Source organism: Chondrus crispus, genomic scaffold, assembly GCF_000350225.1.
Source record: "Chondrus crispus Stackhouse genomic scaffold, scaffold_100, whole genome shotgun sequence".
In the NCBI taxonomy this organism is placed as follows: Eukaryota; Rhodophyta; class Florideophyceae; order Gigartinales; family Gigartinaceae; genus Chondrus; species Chondrus crispus.
In genome coordinates this window covers 50,834-69,502 of record NW_005178862.1, presented here as the reverse complement: position 1 = coordinate 69,502, position 18,669 = coordinate 50,834, and the positions used below count along the sequence as shown (strand labels likewise).

Here is an 18,669-nt window from a genome sequence, read left to right as displayed (position 1 = left end):
CGTTTTGTAAAGGCCCTACTACCTCCCTTCTTGTCTTTTTACACCAGTAATGCGCTAGGACGCGAGGACCTCATGCAGAAGCGTTAATTCCTAAATATGCCCTCTCACGCTGTTGCCTTCGCAATTGGCTTATTCACAACTTTGTTCTTTGACGGTTCCTTGTAATAATTGGTCCACTCACCCCCATCCTTGGCATAAAAGTCCATCGGATACTGCTCCCTCCACTCGGTCTTTCCCAGCATGCTCGAGCGGCCGCCAGTGTGCTGGAAAGGCTTCTTCCCATACCCCTCCCCCCAGTCAATGCTCAACCTCGGGCAGGCAATCTGCACCCACGCGTGCACGCCGCCCTCTTCAAACCTCTTGACCTTTGCGGGCGTAATCTCGGACAGCAGCACGACAACTGCCGTCTTCCCCGCCTCCCTTGCTGCGGCCCTGAGCCGCTCCAGGATCTTCGGGCTGCCCTGCCTCCCGAGCGTCCCCAGCACGATTGCGAAGTTTTGCGCCCCCTTTGCCGCTTCCACGGCTGCATGCCGCATCGCGCGCATCTCCGCGTGCGCATACCGCTCCTCCGTCAGCTTCTTCTCGTACGGGTCGTACCGGAACGCCCTGACGCGCGGGTTGGCGATCATCACGCTCTCCAGGTGGAACCGCCCGTCCCCCACGTACAGCAGCGCGTCCACATCGGCCGGCAGCGTCGGCGCCGTGCAGCCTAGCAGTTCGCCGGGCGACAGCGGTCGCTTCTGCGGCACGAGCAGACGCGGATATTCGGCCGCCAGAGTCTCCCGCACGGCGTGCAGCGTGTCGACAAACTGGATCGTACCCAGCAGCGCGACGCTCTCCTCCACAGCAAAGTTCTCCCGCACGCACGCGAGTAAGTGCGCCGGCTCGAACGCGATGTGCACAAAAACATACAGCATGGGCAGCACGCACTGCGTGACGGGCACGAGGCATGAGTGCCCATAGTGCACCAAAAAGTCGCAGCCCAACGCTTTTGCGGACAGGTCGTCCACGCAGCACGCGCCGTACGTGACATCGGCGAGCACAATCGAGTCGACGACGCCCGCGTGGCGGCACAGGATGTCCGAGATGGTGGTGGCGAAGTGCAGCAGCCCCTCCGGCATCTGCAGGGCCACGCGCTGCGCGCGCGCTTGGCGGAGACGGTGCACCGTCTTGGGGAGCTCGAAGTTGTAGTTGGAGGGAAGCGTGGCAATGTCGGAAAGCAGCTCCGGGTCGTTGAGAAGGGAGGGCGGGATGGCGTTCGGGCGGCGCGCGCGACGGGGTGGCGCGGCGGCGCGCGGCGCGGATGGGGCGGATGGGGCGGGGCGGAGCCCGCTCCCGATCAGACGCCCCTCGCGCACCGGCGCGGCAGGGCTGGCTGACGGCATGGTCGGGAGAAGAGTGGGACGGGTGCGGGAACGCGCTGGGATGGGGAGCGCGGTGAGGACGTCGAACGAAGCGCCGACGGGCGGACAATGTGACACGTTGCGGTGCGTTGCGACACGTTAACACGTTGTGACATGTTGCGTTGTGACAGGTGACTGCGTTGGGAGACCGAGAGACACAAATTTTTGCACTGGGGCACGAGTAATGAGATCATCGCATGCGCTACAGTACCCAGGGGTACAATGAGTGGAATCAGGGCTTCTGCCTTCAGAATCATGGAATGGGCGCTTCCAAGCAGCAAAGCTTGCGCTTTTGTGGGGCTTTTATTGGCTTCGGCCTTCCCCAAGCCCGCCGTGTCAGATTTCAGGGAATTCCAAGAAAGAGAAAAAATAGAGTTTATTAAAGTGACAATGGACAGGCCTACGAGCGGCCGTCCGAGCCCTTGCGATGTCCGTGCAGTCAGACAGCGTTCGCAAGGAGGCTCTCTGTTTCCCACTCAACTCTTGCTCTCTCACATTCACACGCAGGTCGAGCAACTACTACTTGTGTACTAAACGATCCCCTTACAGTGAAATACTGTAGAAAAAGGCAACTTCTTACTTATCCACTTCCCTTTAACTGGATGAGTTTGACACCAACTACCAGTCATATTTTCACACGCCGGGTACTCTGCTGCACGCTCCTCTTAAAGGCAAGCAAAACATACAGAGAGGTGACATCCTCTCACGAGAAAAGATAAGAAAGCTCGCAAACCTTGATCTACTGCTTCTTCTCCTTCCATGATGCTGCACCGTGGCCAGTAGGAGGCCTTCTTGCGCTGGACCGCAGCCCCTACGGGAACTCCTACAGTAGTCTTTATCGTATCAGGTGTACACTACCTTCGATCTGTAAGCAATCTCCTTTCCTGCTCCCTGAGGTCACTCCCCCCGACCCGCTCTCCCCCTTCCCCGGCCCCCGGCCCCCGCCCCCACCTCCCTCTCGCTCGCAATGATGTCTGCGGCCGCCGAAGACGAGGTAGTGCAAGCCCCTCCGCAGCCGCCGTCCCCCCTGCCAGACGAGCCGTTCTTCGCCCCGGCCATCGTGGACGGCATCGACCCGCTCCCGCCGCTCAAGGACCCTGTATCCGACCTCTTCTCGGCCCTCTCCACGCGCATGTCCGACGCGGTGCGCTCCGTGCGCCTGCCGTCCTCGCGGCTGCCGCCCCTTCCGTCGCTGCTCCTCTTCGGCGACTCGCTGACCGAGCTGGGCGCTTTCTCCGCGGGCCCCGCGGGCCCCGGCTGGGTCGCCCTGCTGCGCGATTCGTACGCCGGCGTCGCCGACGTCTTCGCGCGCGGCTTCTCGGGCTACAACTCGCGCGCCGCCCTGCACATCCTCCCGCGCGTCGTGTCCACGCTCCCGGCCACCGCCCCGCTGCGCGCCGCCCTCATCTTCTTCGGCGCCAACGACGCGTGCGTCGACGGCCGCCCGCAGTGCGTCCCGCTCGACGACTACATCGCCAACCTGCGCACCCTCGTCGACTTCCTGCGCGCCATCCGCAGGACTAATCCCGTCGTCCCCGTCCTCATCGCCCCGCCGCCCGTGCAGCAGGACCGCGACGACCCAGAGCCCGAGCGCCTGGCCGCGCGGACGAGGGAGTATGCGAACGCGTGCGTCAAGCTTGCGAAGGAGCTGGAATGCCCCGTCGTGGACGTGCATGCGGAGATCTTGAAGAGGGTCAGGGAGGAGGGCGGGGAACTTGTGGATGAGCAGAGCGCGCTGGGCAAGTATTTGTGCGATGGCTTGCATTTGTCGAAGGAGGGGAACGCCGTCGTGCATGAGGCCGTCGTCGACACGCTTTGTAGAGAGCTCCCGGAGATGTCGCCGGAGAAGTTGAGCAGGCCATTTCCGCCGTGGCGAGAGCTAGACTTTGAAGATCTTACGCAGTCGTTGGGGCATAGTTCGCTCGTGTGAAGGTGTGGGGAGATGTTGTGGTGCCCGGGGGGGAAGGGGATGGGAGGTAGGAAGGAACTTGTTATAGTTTTAGCAAATAGTTGCAGATACACTTTGTTGGAAGAGCTTCTTCGCAAACTTGGTACTCACTTGTACATTTTCAAGCCTGGTCCTGATCGCATACAGACTCTCACATGCCTCGGCCTTCGAGCCTGTCGTTCCGCCCCCTCGCCGCATTTCGGTTTCGATCCAATGTCATGCAATGCGAATTCTCTCCAGTCTCGGCATATCTTTGAATAGCCCTTCTTCCTCAGCCTCTCGCAGCTTCTGGTTGTCCTTGTCCAAATTCGAGATGAGCGTCGAGTAGAGCTTCTTCTGGTCCTGACTGTACTTCTTCCTATGCACTGCCAACTGTTCCTTGACCGCCTTCAAATCTTCAAACGCCTTCCTTACCGCCACGTCGTTCGGAACAAGCTTGACAGCCTTCAGCAAGTCTTTCTTCGCATCGTCTGCCCGATTTTCTGACGTGTCCAAATCCCACAGCTCGTCTGTCCCTTGCTTCGCCATGTCCTTCTTCACGATCCCGATGAGTACCATAGCACGCCGGTATAGACCCTTGGGGTTCACCGGGTCTATCCGAAGCGCCTCGGTAAAGTCCCAAAGCGCATTGTCAAAGTCCTCTTTCCGCAGCCGACAAAGACCGCGGTTGAGATGGCAAGGCAGCTTGAAGTTGTTCATTTTCTTGTGAGCCTCAGACCCAATGGCCTCCCATTCTTCTTTGGATGTGTACATGAACACAAAGCATCGGTCGTATTGCTTCCACGCTGCTTCGTAGTCACGTTGGGCAAATAGCTTGTTTCCTTTCTCTTTTTCGACCAGACCGGCTGCTATCTTCTCGTCCACTGTACTATAGTCATAGTCAAGTTCGCCCATGTCGGCGGGTTCTTCGTTAGGGTCCTCGTGTTCAAGTTGCCATTCTGTTGAGTCGCCTTCTGCCATGCTGACTGACTTCGTTTCCGACATTTAGCAGTTGGTCCACTTTTCGGAGCTCTTGCTTTGAGACTGATGTCCTTCTCAAATGCTTCCTCGCTAGAACTGCAATTTGACAAGCAAACTAGAGCACAGCCTTTCCCAACGTCAACAATAGAACAGACAGCTGGTAAGAGCAGCACCTTTTCGTCATACACGGGGGGTCTCCTCAATAGTTCGCTTTACAATAGTGCACATGGCCAAAAGTGCACCCCTTTCAGGGATGTCACAACTCTTGCCACGTGTACACCTGTGCACGTGGAGCCATGCCGATGTAGATGCACACCACTGTGCTGCTGTTGACGACCACGACCGAACACCCCGACCACCCATGGCGACCACCGCGACCACTGACCTATCATCAACAAGCGCGCAAGAAGCGACGTCAAATGCTCATATCGGAGCATTTTGTGGCCGGTGGGCTGTGACCTGTGGATGGACCTTTATTAGTTCGCGCTGTCAGTAGTGCGTATCTATAGCTGATGGCACGAGGGTGCACTATTGAGGGGTACCTACAGTATATCGTTTCAGTTTTTGGGCACAGCCGTCGATCAGGCTTCTAAGAGCATCCCCACCGGTAGAATCAAATACCCAAACAACCAAAATTTAATGATTTGATGTCGATTGAAATCCCCACGGGTGCAACCAAATCATCAAATTTTTGGTGTCGATCTAAAAATCGGAACCAAATATCAAGAATTTGGTTCGGGTAGTCTCTGTTTGATTACCCTTGACAATCCAGTTGTGCACGTTCTATTGGTCGACCGAAACGGCTTCCCACGAAAAAGTGCATCGATGCGGTATTTGCCTCGAGATTACCAGTGTCTCCCGCCGATCCAGAATGCCCACTACGGCGTGCATGCTCTTCCCTTCCATCCCTCCAGAACGTCGACGGCCCCGCCATCCCTGAGCGCGTCCTTCCCCGCCCGGCTCTTACACAACAACAACACTTCCTCGACCAACCAGGCGCGAATCTCCGCCATCTCCTCCCGTCCCACCTCCGTTGACCTCCCCAAGCACATTGCGACCACCGCCGTACCCCCACCAACACATCATGGCACTCGTCCGCCATCGCGCAGTTCCGCACCCAGCTCGCCCCCGCCAGCCTCTTCTCTGCCTCCCCCGCCTCCAGCAATCTTAGCAACCTCGTCAACAGCTGTCTCTCCGCCTGCCTTCCCTCGACCAACAGGACGTCCCTCCCCTCCTGGCTCGCGCACGCATTCGACAGCCGCAGCACATTCGGAATACTCGGTACCCTCTCCACGAGCACGAGTAGCGTGCCCCTCTCCCGAAACCCGTCCGCGCCCTCCGCTTCGTCCACGCCCGGCGCGAAGCGCGTCAGGTTGGACAGCAGCGCCGCGTGCAGCGCGACGACGTCCGCGTCCAGGACCACCTGCGCTGCGAGCCGCACCGCGTCCGCGTGCGTCAGAGCCGCCGGCTCCTCGTCCTCCGACAGGTTCACAAGCGCAGACAGTGCTAGAGCAGTGCGATTCGCTGCTCAGCAGCAGCAGCAGCCGCAGGAGAACGTCGCTCGCGGCTGTCGAGCCAATCATCCGCCGCAGCACCGCTGCCGCCGGCGCGTATGTTCTCTCCGGGATCGCGCTGCTCGCGGTCGCGTGGGGAGCGCGTGCTGTCCGTGAGCAGGGAGGACAGCGCCGGCAGTCTGTCTTTGTCCACGGTGGAGGTGAGAGGGAAGGAGTGCAGACAGAGTGGCGAGGGAGAAGGTCGCGGGATGGGTTTCGAGTGAGCGTGCGACTACGACTGAGGGTGCGATACGAGGGTGAGTACGAGTGTGAGTACAAGGATGCGATGGTGAGTACGAGGGGAATGTACTTCATTTGGTTCTCACCGGTGGGGCAGTTCTTTCCGAAGCATCAAACAGCCAAATAACGAAACAACCAAATTCTAGGGAGCCAATCAAATTACAGAAAAAGTGTGCCAAGTGTTGTTATTTGATGATTTGATTGCGTACCGGTGGGGATGCTCTAAATAAAAAAAAATCTGTTCTTTTGGGGCATAAATAGCTCTCAGAGACTTTCGTACTTTCAATATTGCCGACACTCAGAATTGGAGCAAACCGTTCGTAGACTCTTTGACCAACAACTATCTTCTCGCCGGGGCGGGCGATCTTCGTATCTATAGAGACGCCGCCTTTTGATTCTGGCCTGAAGAATGGCTGTGTTCAGCTTTTACCTCTTCGATCGCACTGGTACCTGTCTTTGCTACCACGAATGGCAGCGGACCAGGCAACCTCAAGACATGTCGGATGATCACAAAAACATGTTTGGCATGCTCTTCGCCCTTCGCAATTTCTCCATCAAGCTTTCGCCCGATGCCGAGCGCGGCATTCCGTCATTCTTTGTTACAGATGTGTACGCATTGCATTACTTTGAAACCGCTACAGGTCTTCGCTTTGTGCTCAACACCAGCAATGACTTTAAAGGAGTCGACGTTACACATGCCTTGAGCGAGATTTACAATTCCGTGTTTGTCGAGTATGTTGTTAAAAACCCTTTGTACACACGCGGGAATGTGATTAAGTCAGACCTATTTATTACCAAGTTGGACGACTATATCCGAGCGCTCCCGTGCTTTTGAGACCAAGTTGTGCTGGCGTTAATAACGTCTCATCAAGAAGAATTTACATATGTGACTGTTTCGCATCAAGCAGCAGAAGAGATGTCATTTCTTTGACGACTTTCGGACTGATTCGTTCTTCATATGCGACATACCTTCCAAGCAAACTTACGTACTTCGTGCTGGGAATCCGCAAGTTTTCAATCTGCGTGCTAAACCCGAAGGTTTTAGATAGTTGTGCAATCCACATGCAGTACTGCTCGTATTTCCCAGTCCCGTGTACAGCCCGGACCCCCACAGTCCGCCGAGTCTTTCCGAAAGCCACTTTCTTTCCGTCAAAATCGAAAAAGCAACATGGAAGCACGAAGAACCGCGGGTACGCTCGTCGAAGCTCGCGATCCATATCACCGCCATTGAGGGTGCTACTATCAACCTCGCAAACTGGCCGAGCGTTTATAGTCTTTTGAGCACGAGCCGCTAAGACAGGAATCCATGGTGAAAGTTCGTCGCTATGGTTGCCAAGTATCCAGTCGTATTTTGAACAATCGTAGGAAAGCGGGTCCATTTCCTCGTGATATAGCGCAGCCGAGACCTTTGCTGGATATTTGCTCCAGATACCTCGCTTCTGTAAGTCGACCCCAATGCCCTCATGGCCTTCCATTATTAACAGGTAAACTAGAAACCCGTTCCCACAGCCACAATCAATGAAACTTTGCTTCCTTTTCAGGCCCTCTTCTGCTCTTTCCTTGTCCCACAAGGCGCAGAGGTATGCGGCAATACCGAGTTCTTCATATACAAACTTAACGGGATCTGTGCATTCCGTCCATTGTTCTACCCAAAACATATACTTGAGCTTCATGGCATCATATCGCGTGCGATATTCAATCTCAGTCAGGAGATTGTCATGTTTAACCCTTTTGACATAGGTGCTGCCCCCTGTGGTAGGATCATACGTCTCTGCTCTCTTCCGAAGCACAGACAGCATTTTCGCTGCCGACTTGACTGAATGTACTTTCAAACTCTCGAAGTTTCTTGGGCACGCAGCATCTTCCCCGAGCGGAATTACAGAGTATCGCAAAACACCCCCTTCCTTACCGTCCGCATCTGCTTCATATGTAAAGCGGTAGCAGGCTACCTTGGGGTACTGAAACGGCCAGTAGCGAAGAGCGCGAGGATTTTCAGGGCCGCATACGTTTTCCGGAACAACAAGCCCAAATACCGCGGTATGCAGGTGCTCTGCATTGCCAGTTTCGCGTGCAACCGTCTTGATGTATTGCGCTGTCCACTCGTCGGCTTTATACGTCAATCCAGAGCCATCTGACCCACCACCGATAGGGGCTGGGGTCTTCCGAGATAAGGTGCGCATCACATTCAGTCGGAATCCCGGCTTTGGAGTATGCTGTCCGTACCAGCTCTCTGCATGACTTTTGATAGAGTCGCATTCCTTCCCTTCTTCGGTTCCGAGATACTCGACCACCTCTTCCGCCGTTACACAGACTTCAAAAATTGTTTTGTTCCAGTGTTGCTCGCGTGTGAACGAGCGAATTACATGCCAAAACCCCGCAGCCGTCGCTTTTGTCGATTGAGAGCCAAGTTCAATCCATCCCTGCTTAGCATCAAAATCATCCGTGGGATTCGCAGTCAGCCCGCATGATCCTGACGGCAGAAGCGATTCCTTGTCCCGCGCCATGTCAACTCACATGTGGACGATACCTATACACCGCGCTGTCTCGTCAAGTTACGCCGCGTTACGCCGCCACCGGCCGAAATTGCAGAAGAAGACAAACTCGGCGTGAGAGCTTTGAAGGAAAAAATCTGCTCAGGCCAGCAATGCAAGGACCTTCATAAAAAGCTTGGACCTCGCTTCCATACTTGATCCCCTACCTCTGCCATAAGGTCCCGTAGTTCCAGCTCATCTACGTCAGCACCTGGCCTTCATGCATTTCTCTCTTGGCAAGCTACACGAGAGAAATGGTTACTTCTTGCATCAACTCAGCTTTTGTGAACAACTGCACCATCGGGATATCAACAGAACGCCGCCCTGGTTCCCAACACCACCAACGCAGCTCGCGACGCCGACCACCAAGCAGAATTCAGGTCTCCAATTCTGCAGCCGCCCCTCGCCCATATTCCTCGTCTCCATCCGACCAAAAAGCCGCCTCAGCGTCCGCCAATGTCAACACGCCACCACCGCCTAATGCTGACGAGCCAGTATGGGAAACCCTGGCCGGTTGTCAGGTAGTCACCGTTCCATCCGCGACGAGACCCGTAGCCGTTGTTCGCTTCACAGGTGGGTTTGCTGCCGGCATTGCTCCGCGAGCTTTATACGGTCGTTTTCTTGAGGAAATCGCGAGGCGCGGAAATGTCGCAATAGTGGCAGCACCGGTAAACCCATCATTTGACCATCTTGCTCTTGCGGCGGACGCATCTGAAAAGCTTGGTGACGCAACTCGTGAGCTCGTTGGTAGATGGGATGTGCCATGGATTCCTACGTTTGGAATGGGACATAGCCTCGGGGCCAAAGTGCAGCTACTAGCGAATTGTGACGAAGACGCGCGACAGGCTTTGGGGCCTACTGTGGCAAATTTGTTCCTGGCCTTCAACAACTATACTGCAAAACAAAGCATTCCCATGTGGGACGCTATTCAATCAGCGATAGGCGAGGAATCAACTGCAAAGTCTATCAAAGAATTGAGTAAGGTTGCCGATTTCTTGCGCAGTCTCGATCTATCCGGGCTCGCTGATAGCAGAAGCGCAGATTCGGTAAACCAAGCATCTGACGTTCTCAAAAAGGTTGGAGATACGATGAAGTCCTTTGCAAGTTCAACTACGGATGAATTCACTCCAACTCCTGATGAAACTCTTCAGCTTGTTCGAAGCCGTTACAATGTTCCAGAGAACTTGCTGATATCGTTCAGTCGAGATACGCTCTCCCAAAATGAGGCGCTCGAGGACGTGCTTTGCACCAGATTTGGAGCACGCAGTGCAGTGATTCGGAAATTGGAAGGCACCCACGTGACACCTCTTACCCCGAATCTAGGTACGGGGGAAGCTCCTGACTTCGCGGGTGTTGGTATACCCGGTCTTAATGACCAGGTTCGAAAAGCGGCGGGGGGTGTTTCTACTGAGTTGAATGCAACCGTTGCAGTAGTGGTAGCGTTCTTGCGTTTGCATTTAGAAGTGCTGGCTGAAAAGCGAATGCTACCATAGTTATAAATCGCATGCGCTAAAGTTTTACAGACCGTCCTATCAGTACTGTTCTATCGTAAATCACTAGGGTTAAAGAAGCCCCACTCCATGCAACGTAGAAATGCACCTTCGCCAGATGTCAAGCAGGAACACTTTCACTAACTGCACGTGGAGAACCCTCAACGGCAGCATTTTTTCTCAAACCATTGCCTCGGCCATCTCCAAGCGAGTTACTAGGGTTTTCGATGCTTTCTTCGCGAACATCGGATGAAGACGAATTTTCGTCGTTGACATCCGCTGTCACAAACCTGGTAATGTCGTTATGGGTCCCCCTCATTTCCCTTCCGATAGCTTGTTGTTGTTGGGTCCCCCTCATTTCCCTTCCGATAGCTTGTTGTCCAAGAATATCGAATTTAGCAATAGCTTCTTCCACAGAAGGCATTGCCCGAAACTCGTTTCGAACAGGGGGTTGGTTTTCTACTACGGAAAGCGACTCTTTGAAAAGGCTTTCCTGATCTACAAGCTTATCCGGTGCGTCGCTGCCCTCAACCCTTTCATCTCCAGTCTCATTCTTCTCGACGGTAGGCTGGTCGGCGTTCTCAACCTTCTCAATCCAGGCATTGGATGTGTTTGCCTGTCCGACATCAGAACCTGTCTTTTGGCAGTCACTGTCTTGATTTGAAGAGGTTCCATCAGACTGCTGTTCCTCTTTCTTCATGTTTTGGTGAAAGAGTTTGTTTTCAAAAGTTTTCGCTTCATGATCCTGCTTCCGAAACTGAGAAGCCAATATCTTGCTCAACGGCACAGGAGCCTCGTCTGAATCCATCGAGAACTTTCCCTCTGACTTGACCCAAGCCACCGTGCTATCCGTGGCTTTAAGGATACATGGAGATGCTTCGGACGCTGTCGGAGTCACAGCGTCAAGAGTGATTGCGCGTTCCGTTATCGTTTGCAGTCGCATCTTCGGTGGTCGCATGATCTCAGCCTTTTTCACGGCCCGGCGCTGCATCGGAGGAGCCAATACAGGATAACGAGGCTGTGACCTGACGCAACTGGCCACTGGACCCATGGTCGGGTGTGTTCAATGTCGGCTTTGTAAAAATTGAACTAGGGAAGAATATGAAACGATGCTGTTGTGTTCAGAGTTCCAGTGAGCCTTAAAAGCAAGAAATGAAGAGAAAATGGGCTGGATGGGGAAGAAGGGGAGAGTCACGTCAGAAGTAGCCGAACTAAACAATGTTGAGACGGGTGCCCCGCAATTATCAAGGTGATGGTACTCCAAAACTGCGTTATCAAGCACATAAAACTCTAACAATCTGATCTAGCTGATTTCTTCTCGTGTACAGGTGGAAGAAGGGAATTGTTCGTGAGGTCCTCTTCCGCAGCGAAATGACGAAATGTGGAAACTCCAAGATGGCAAGATGCCTGCAAAATGCCCGGGTCAAATTTTCAACCCCTGATTTACATTTCGATGTAGACATTTCGCATCAAGAATTATCGGAGCAGACCGGGAAAGGACAGAGTTTGATCCCTGAGATGGCATGAGCAATCCGTCCATGTCGGACAGTTTGAGTCAAAGTTACCCATTTTGGCCTCAGATGTGGACCAATGGGGAGCATTGTTGAAAGAAATATTTATGTGAGACCGAGCTGTAAAGTATTAGAGGGGAGGCGACGGATGAACGTTTGTTGAACGCCATGAAGATGCTGTCTAGCGAGATGTTGTGGGAGCTTGCTGGCAGTGTGATCGAATGGTATCTTTCTTATATTTGCTTTCAAGCTACGTTATCGTTTTCAGGCTGCCATGCATGGATTACGTAAATGCCATCCTCAATCACTGTACGCTTACCTTTTGCTAGTACCTCAGTCGGAGACTCGCAGTACAGATCGGAAGAGGTGTGAGGGGAAGGTGTGAGGGGAAAATGTGAGGTGAAGATGTGACAACTTGAGAAACGTGGTGTTCAGGAACGCGTGTACAAGTTAGGCGTATATTTGCGCCGCGTCTTGCAGATGCGATATGTGCGGGTATACTGTAGCATCAATCCAGCAAGGACTTTCCATAGTCGCGTGCCTATTGGATGTCCTTAAATCTGATAAAAGGTCCTGCATGGCAGGATGTCCCACTCTGAGGCCTCAGTGGAGTGTACAGACGTCAGATGCGCTGTCCACACTGTGGACCCGTCCGTTCTCGGATCAGCTGATCAAGAGTGTCGAGATCTCCGCACGGCGTCCGAAAGCTTTCCGATCTCATGCGGCATTGTTATGCACGTATTGACCCCGTCGTTGACATCCCCTGAGATGCATCCAGCACCAGCGCCAGCTCCAAACGTCTGCCAGCGTCCGAGACCACCATGACAGTCGCAGACCTCCTTGCGCCGCTAGAGCGTTCAGAAGATAGCAGCGCATCGTTGGACACCGTCTCTGCATCGAGTGATGATGACTCGCTTCCCCCGCGACAGAAGCAGCCTGCGATACCCACGCTACCCCCCAGAATAAAACTTTCCAATGCCGATTCCGCAGAAGTCCACCTCCCCCCCTCCACCAAAATCCCCGCGGTGTTCCGAGCTTCTTGCACAGAGCGGTACTCGCTCTTCCCGATTCGACACCCCGTGTTATGGTCGCTGTACAAGCGCCACCAGGCATCGTTTTGGACCGCAGAGGAAGTTGATCTCCAGCAGGATCTGCACGATTGGAATGGCCTCAAGGACGCCGAACGCCACTTCCTGACTCGTGTCCTCGCCTTTTTCGCCGCATCTGACGGAATTGTTTTGGAAAACCTTATCGAGCGCTTTTGCACAGACGTCCAGCTTCCAGAAGCGCGCTGTTTTTATGCCTTTCAGGCCGCCATGGAGAACGTGCACTCGGAAATGTATTCACTACTGATTGATACATATATAGCCGACCCTGCGGAGAAGACACTTTTGTTTGCGGCCGTGGAGAGCATTCCGTGCGTGCGGAAAAAGGCGGAGTGGGCTCTCAGGTGGATTAGCTCCGACGCAGGGTTTGTGGAAAGGCTCGTGGCGTTTGCAGCCGTGGAGGGGATTTTCTTTTCGGGGTCGTTTTGCGCCGTGTTTTGGATGAAGAAGAGGGGGCTCATGCCTGGGCTCACCTTCTCCAACGAGCTTATATCACGGGATGAAGGGTTGCATTGTGAACATGCATGCGTTTTATACGGCATGCTCCCCGCGCATGAGAGACTGAGCGATAGTGCGGCAATTGAGCTCATCAAGAGTGCTGTGGCATGTGAGCAGGAGTTTATTTGTGACGCTTTGAGCGTGGATTTGATTGGCATGAACAAACAGTTGATGAAGGAGTATATTGAATATGTTGCAGATCGATTGCTGCTTTCCCTGGGACATGAAAAGCATTTTTGTACGGCAAATCCGTTCGAGTGGATGGAGCTCATATCGCTGCAGGGGAAGACCAACTTTTTTGAGAGAAGAGTTGGAGAGTATCGCATTGCAAATGTGAACATTGACGGTGTAACTATTAGCCGCAAACGAGAAGAATTTTGTTTGGACGCTGAGTTTTAGTTATTGATCAAGTGAGAGGGCTGTAAATGTACATACAGTGTTATATTTCGTGATATGAGAGGCCTCCTTTGCGCTAAAGACCACTAAATATGCGAGCATCACAGGCACGTGTTGGGCAGTTAGCAACCTTCTTATGATTGTACTCGAGCAAGACGTCTTGGCGTATATCCCTCACGGCCTGTGAGTATAGGAACCGTACTGTACGTCGTCAAAATGGTTGTGGATCCGTCCCATTGGAACGTATGATTTGTTTCTGACATGCTGAACAACGGTTGATCACCTTCTCAGGCGTAAGGCTTGCAGTGGGCTACGGGAGAAACGGCAAAGCAAAGAGCTCTAGCTTCTGGGTGACGACCTTTTTCAGTTGGCTTTATGAACGTGGCCAAAATTATCGCCGAGAGAAGCTCATCGACCTTGATCCACTGGCGGGGTGCTTTCTGGCCTTCCGGGGACGTTTCTTTCCCTTACCATCCGGTTTCCAATCTAGCCGAAGCTTTTGCATCGCATCATACGGTTCATCCTTCTTTGCTTCTTCTCGCTTCTTCTTTTCCTCTTGAAGTGCCTTTGTGTAGTTGAAGGCAGGGATTACAGGAGCAGCTTCAGGCATGGCAACGCGTTTCTTCTTTTTCTTGCTGTTTTTTCGCCTCTTTTTAACGCATGATGACCCGAACCTCTCCTCCAATGACATAAAAGGACGTTGGTCGAGTTTGTCCTCGTTATCTCTTTTTCTCTTCGTCTCGACTGGACTGTTATTAATGATGGGCTCGGGGGTCAATTCTTCGTCTGAAGCCGGAGCAGTTTCGACTCGAAATCCGTCCGAACTCTTGGGCATGAAGCCATTCATGCCAGAGTGAATTTGTTCAAGGATGCCCTTCCGAACAAGGATATGTGCGGTGGCACCCAAGGGTCTGCGCTCTTCTTCGTCATCACTATCATCATCGCTTAAGTTGAATACGGACTGTCTTGCTGCCAAGATCGAAGGCCCTTCGTCTCGTTTCGAAGAAGCTCCCATTTCTTGGGTTAGGTAGTTTGTTTGTTTTTCGGCTCTCGTTGCTTTTGCTTTTTTCGAATATACTGCAGCGTCTAGCTCCGACACGGATTTGACTGGGAGCTCATCGCTGCTGTCGTCGCCATCGTCAGTATCGCTAAGGTTGAACACTGACTTTTTAGCCATTGTCACCGTACAAATGGGTTTGGCATTCTCAGCAAGGGTTCGGGGATTCGGATCAGACTCGGGGGGGCCCGGTAATTCCCTTGGACTCGAAGCGAGTGCGTCAGGTTTCGTAAGACTTAAGACAGAGAGGCCGCCTGCGCTTCCTTCGCCGCCAGGAGCCGGGTTTAGAACGCCCACCTCGACTTTTGACACCGACCCTTCATCTATATCCGAATCTGAGGAGTCAGAGTCATATAAACGCGATTTACGCAGGGCAGAAGCTTTCAAAGTGACTTGTGGCTGCTCCGTAGAAGCCGTGGTCTTGCTGCGTAAGGGTAAGCTTCCCCCAGATGGCAACCCTTCCTTTGCCTCTTTCCGGTGCATTGCGACGCCCTTGGGAACTTCCTTGGCCCCGTCTCCTGCGCCGGATGACTGAATAGGAGCAGGCCGTGCCGCGCATTTCTTTTCAAGATCACCAAGTTTTGCATCCAAAGAATCTACGATCAAGCGCACAATTTCATCCGCGTTTGCCTTGATCATTGGTGGTACAGATTTGGAAGGAAAACCGTATTTCATGAGTCCCTCAACAGTTCGCACCCTGTCACGCGCCCTCACAATACCAAACAGAGATCCAAGAGGAGCCACATAATTCAAACTCTCGTCTTCCTCCCGTCCTTTCCGGTCTCGCCATCCGTAAAGCTCTTCCAATAGGCGTATTTGATGGGCATCAAATCCAAGACCATACTTCGCACAAAGATGGCGCGGAATGCCTCCGTCGTACCGAGTCTTTTTGTAGCGCTTTCTCGCAACGACGGCCGAGCGCTTCCACGCCTTGGCAGTCAACTCCTTGTCCGCCAGCTCGGTCTTGAGCCTATCATATATGTACAACAGATAATGCGTATCAGAGCGAGCGTACTGAAACATGTCATCCGGCAACGGCCGCTGGCGCCAGTCTGAAAGCTGAAACTTCTTCTTGCTCGTTCCCGTGACATCACAAAACCGTGCCTGGAGGTATGACAGTGCGGCCGACGGAAACTTGAGCAACCGCGCGGCCTGCCCCGTATCAAACATGTTGACAACGAACACGCCGAAATCGCGCTCCAGCCACTGCACGTCCTTATCGGCACCATGCAACACTTTCACAATCGACTCATCGGCAAAAATGGGCGCCAGCGCTCTATGCACCGACCCTCTCAACGCAAGCGCATCCACGACAACGTCCTCCCTCCTCGTCGACATTTGAATCAAGCACGTAAACCCCTGAAACGACCTGACACTGTGATTTTCAATATCGATCGCTACCTCCCCCACTCGCTTCAACCGGTTGGCCACCTCAAAAAGCTTCTCTTCCGTCTTGATGAACGTGCACGGAGTACTCTTCATAGACCGATACACAACTGTGTCCTCCTTCTTAAACACTCTCGCCGCCATCTCCTCCTCCGCCGCCCGGATCTCTTCCTCATACGGATGCTTCCCTTCCATCTCGCCTCCACTCGCCTTCGAGTTCGCCTGATACAGCTCCTGCAAGTACACGTCCACGTCCGCCCCCTTCGCCCCGGCCACCCCGGGCGGCACGAACGCGGTATCCGAGTTATCCACCGGCCAGTCTGGAAACGCCATCTGCGGTTTCTCCATCTCCACCCACGCGCACTCCCTGTGCCTCCCGCTCCCGAGCCTGGTCTCCGGCCCGACGGCGCCCGTCTCCAGCGGCTCTGCGTCTTGGATCCCCCTGGCGCGGTCCAGGGCGGCGTTGAACTGCTCCAGGGCCTCGTCGGTGGCCTCGTGCACGCGGTCGAACAGCGCCTCCGCCGCCACGCTCGGCGCGCTGTCGGACGACTCCGACTCCGGGTCCGTCGCCGCCGGCACGTAGCACGCGGCCGCGGCCGACACGGCCGCGCGCACGCGCCGCGTGGCGCGCCGCAACGACGCAGACGTCTCCGGACATACCGCGTGCAGAAGCTCTAGGTCGTCGCCCTGCGGGAGCGGGTCCGACTCTACCGCCGTCCGTCGCAGCGACTTGAGGACGCGGACGCAGTGCGCTTTGGACGCCGGGACGGTTGCATGTGAGCTTTTTTTATCGGCGTCGGGCTTGGGAGCCATCGCGGGGAGGCTTCGAGGGCGTGGGGGAGAGGGTAGCGGGATGGGACTTGCGCAATTGAGTGGCTGACGGCGGCGTGAGGGGAAGGTGATGCAAATTAGGGGGAGGGCGGAGCAAGAACGTTACGCCGCCGCCTTCACGATACGTTGGATGCCCGGATGGATCGGCGGGGAGTGTACACGTGTGAGTGACGACACATGACACGTGTATACAGCGGGATGTGGTTGAGAAACGGGGAGCTCATGTGTAGTATGACTTGGAAGTCATGGTCCGATGGCGCCTGCCCAGCGCGCTGGGATGGCGACAGGGTTGCTGTCCAGCAAGGGGCGTGGCGTGCAGCCCTATTAGCGAGTACGGCTTCGATTCAGACCCGTGATTGTGTTCGTCGTGGAACGGGAGCGGAAGCACAGGCTTCGAACGATGAAAGGTGGCGCTGAAAGTGTGCAGAAAACCAGAAGCACTTGGCATGACATTGCCCAACTGACACCGGGATCGAAAAAACGGCGGCAGGGCAAGCCTATTTGTGCTGTTTTACTGAGTCGTCTAGCGCTTTCTGCTCGCCGAGGCCGAGGCCGGGCTCCCCTCGTGCATGAGTTTCTGGTGACGATGCATGTCGTGCTTGCGGTTGAAGGCGGTCTGGCACGTTGGACAGATCCACTTGGCTTCCTTCTCGTGCACCGCGCGCTGGTGCGTGAGTAGGTTAGACCGCAAGCCAAAAGAAAAGCCGCACTGGTTGCAGCTGTATGGGCGCTGTCCGTCGTGCACGGTACGTACGTGGGCTTCCAGATGCGTCTTGGCTTGAAACTCAAACCCGCAACGCTCGCACGGAAACTGACGCACTTTCTTGTGGACAATCTATGCCACGCAGAAAAAAACCGAAACCATAACCACAAAGCAAGAATACGTTAGCACACGCGTGACAAGACACACCACGGGAAGAGAGGGGAAGGCGGAGGTAAGAAGACAAAGACGAAGAGAAAACGCATGCAACATACCGTGACATGTCTTGAGCGGTCGCTTCTGGCGCCAAACAGCCTGCCACAATGCTCGCACGCAAACGGCCTGAGTTTATCATGCACGCGTCTGACATGCCTACTAAGCTGACCATTCTGGGCAAACACAGCATCACACCTCTGACATGGAAACCTCTTCTGAGACGGGGGCTTATTGCCGCCCCCCCTAGATGAGCTCCCCCCAGGGGGTCCCGTCGACGGAAGCTGCGCGCGGTTGACAGAGCGAGCTTTGCTAAGCTTTCCACTGGCAGAAGAGTGCAAGCTAGCGTGTGCGCTATGCGTTCTCAGAACGATACCATCGATGTTTGCGCTCTGCCTCTGGAGGACGCGGGTGCGCTTGCGCGGGGGCGCGTCCTCCGTAGAGGCGGACGGGACTTTCTCGCTGCCCTTGGAGCCCGCGCGGGAGCCTTTCGAGCCCTTGGAACCCTTGGAGCTCTTGACGGCGCGCTTGGCGGAAGAATGGCGCGGCGGGTCGTGCTGGCGCAGGTTGAGGAGACCGCCGATGGCGCCTGGCGACTGGTCGTAGTAGGCGTGCTTGGATGCGGCAGGGGAGGGGTAGTAGGAGGAGCGAAGCGGGCGAAGGTTGGACTGGGGGCGGGAGGGATGCGACGGCGGGTGGGCGGAAGGGTTGGATGTGCGGTTCTTGCGGTTGATGAAGGAGGCGAACATCTTCTTGAATAAGTCGTCATCATTGGGGTTGGGCATTGCTAAGGGGAGGGAAAGCGGAAGAGGGGGTTAGAATGAGGCGGGGCAGGGCGGGGACGGG

General features: G+C 54.7%; 8 protein-coding genes; 5 read left to right on the top strand and 3 right to left on the bottom strand.

The window, feature by feature from the left end:
• Window positions 1-2: 2 nt before the first annotated feature.
• On the bottom strand, window positions 3-1,385 carry CHC_T00008649001 (Diphthamide biosynthesis protein 1). XM_005712128.1 is given in 2 exon segments: window positions 3-104; window positions 105-1,385. The coding sequence occupies 1 exon segment, from the start codon at window positions 1,383-1,385 to the stop codon at window positions 105-107; it is 1,281 nt and encodes a 426-aa protein (XP_005712185.1). The 3' UTR covers window positions 3-104.
• Window positions 1,386-2,370: 985 nt separating this feature from the next.
• Window positions 2,371-3,333, top strand: CHC_T00001485001 (hypothetical protein). Its single transcript, XM_005712127.1, has one exon. The coding sequence runs from the start codon at window positions 2,371-2,373 to the stop codon at window positions 3,331-3,333; it is 963 nt and encodes a 320-aa protein (XP_005712184.1).
• Window positions 3,334-5,136: 1,803 nt separating this feature from the next.
• Window positions 5,137-6,231, top strand: CHC_T00001484001 (hypothetical protein). The gene has a single exon (XM_005712126.1). It carries the CDS (start codon window positions 5,137-5,139, stop codon window positions 6,229-6,231), a length of 1,095 nt encoding a protein of 364 aa, XP_005712183.1.
• A 282-nt stretch (window positions 6,232-6,513) lies between these two features.
• On the top strand, window positions 6,514-6,939 carry CHC_T00010049001 (Bet5). Its single transcript, XM_005712125.1, has one exon. It carries the CDS (start codon window positions 6,514-6,516, stop codon window positions 6,937-6,939), a length of 426 nt encoding a protein of 141 aa, XP_005712182.1.
• Window positions 6,940-8,889: 1,950 nt separating this feature from the next.
• CHC_T00001482001 (hypothetical protein) lies at window positions 8,890-10,218 on the top strand. XM_005712124.1 is given in 2 exon segments: window positions 8,890-10,128; window positions 10,129-10,218. The coding sequence occupies 1 exon segment, from the start codon at window positions 8,890-8,892 to the stop codon at window positions 10,126-10,128; it is 1,239 nt and encodes a 412-aa protein (XP_005712181.1). The 3' UTR covers window positions 10,129-10,218.
• A 2,239-nt stretch (window positions 10,219-12,457) lies between these two features.
• CHC_T00008864001 (ribonucleoside-diphosphate reductase beta chain) lies at window positions 12,458-13,639 on the top strand. Its single transcript, XM_005712123.1, has one exon. It carries the CDS (start codon window positions 12,458-12,460, stop codon window positions 13,637-13,639), a length of 1,182 nt encoding a protein of 393 aa, XP_005712180.1.
• Window positions 13,640-14,027: 388 nt separating this feature from the next.
• CHC_T00009099001 (exosome component 10 Rrp6) lies at window positions 14,028-16,892 on the bottom strand. Its single transcript, XM_005712122.1, has one exon. It carries the CDS (start codon window positions 16,890-16,892, stop codon window positions 14,028-14,030), a length of 2,865 nt encoding a protein of 954 aa, XP_005712179.1.
• Window positions 16,893-17,383: 491 nt separating this feature from the next.
• CHC_T00001481001 (hypothetical protein) lies at window positions 17,384-18,572 on the bottom strand. XM_005712121.1 is given in 4 exon segments: window positions 17,384-17,433; window positions 17,434-17,745; window positions 17,886-18,277; window positions 18,401-18,572. 3 exon segments carry the CDS (start codon window positions 18,570-18,572, stop codon window positions 17,434-17,436), a joined length of 876 nt encoding a protein of 291 aa, XP_005712178.1. The 3' UTR covers window positions 17,384-17,433.
• Window positions 18,573-18,669: the final 97 nt, after the last annotated feature.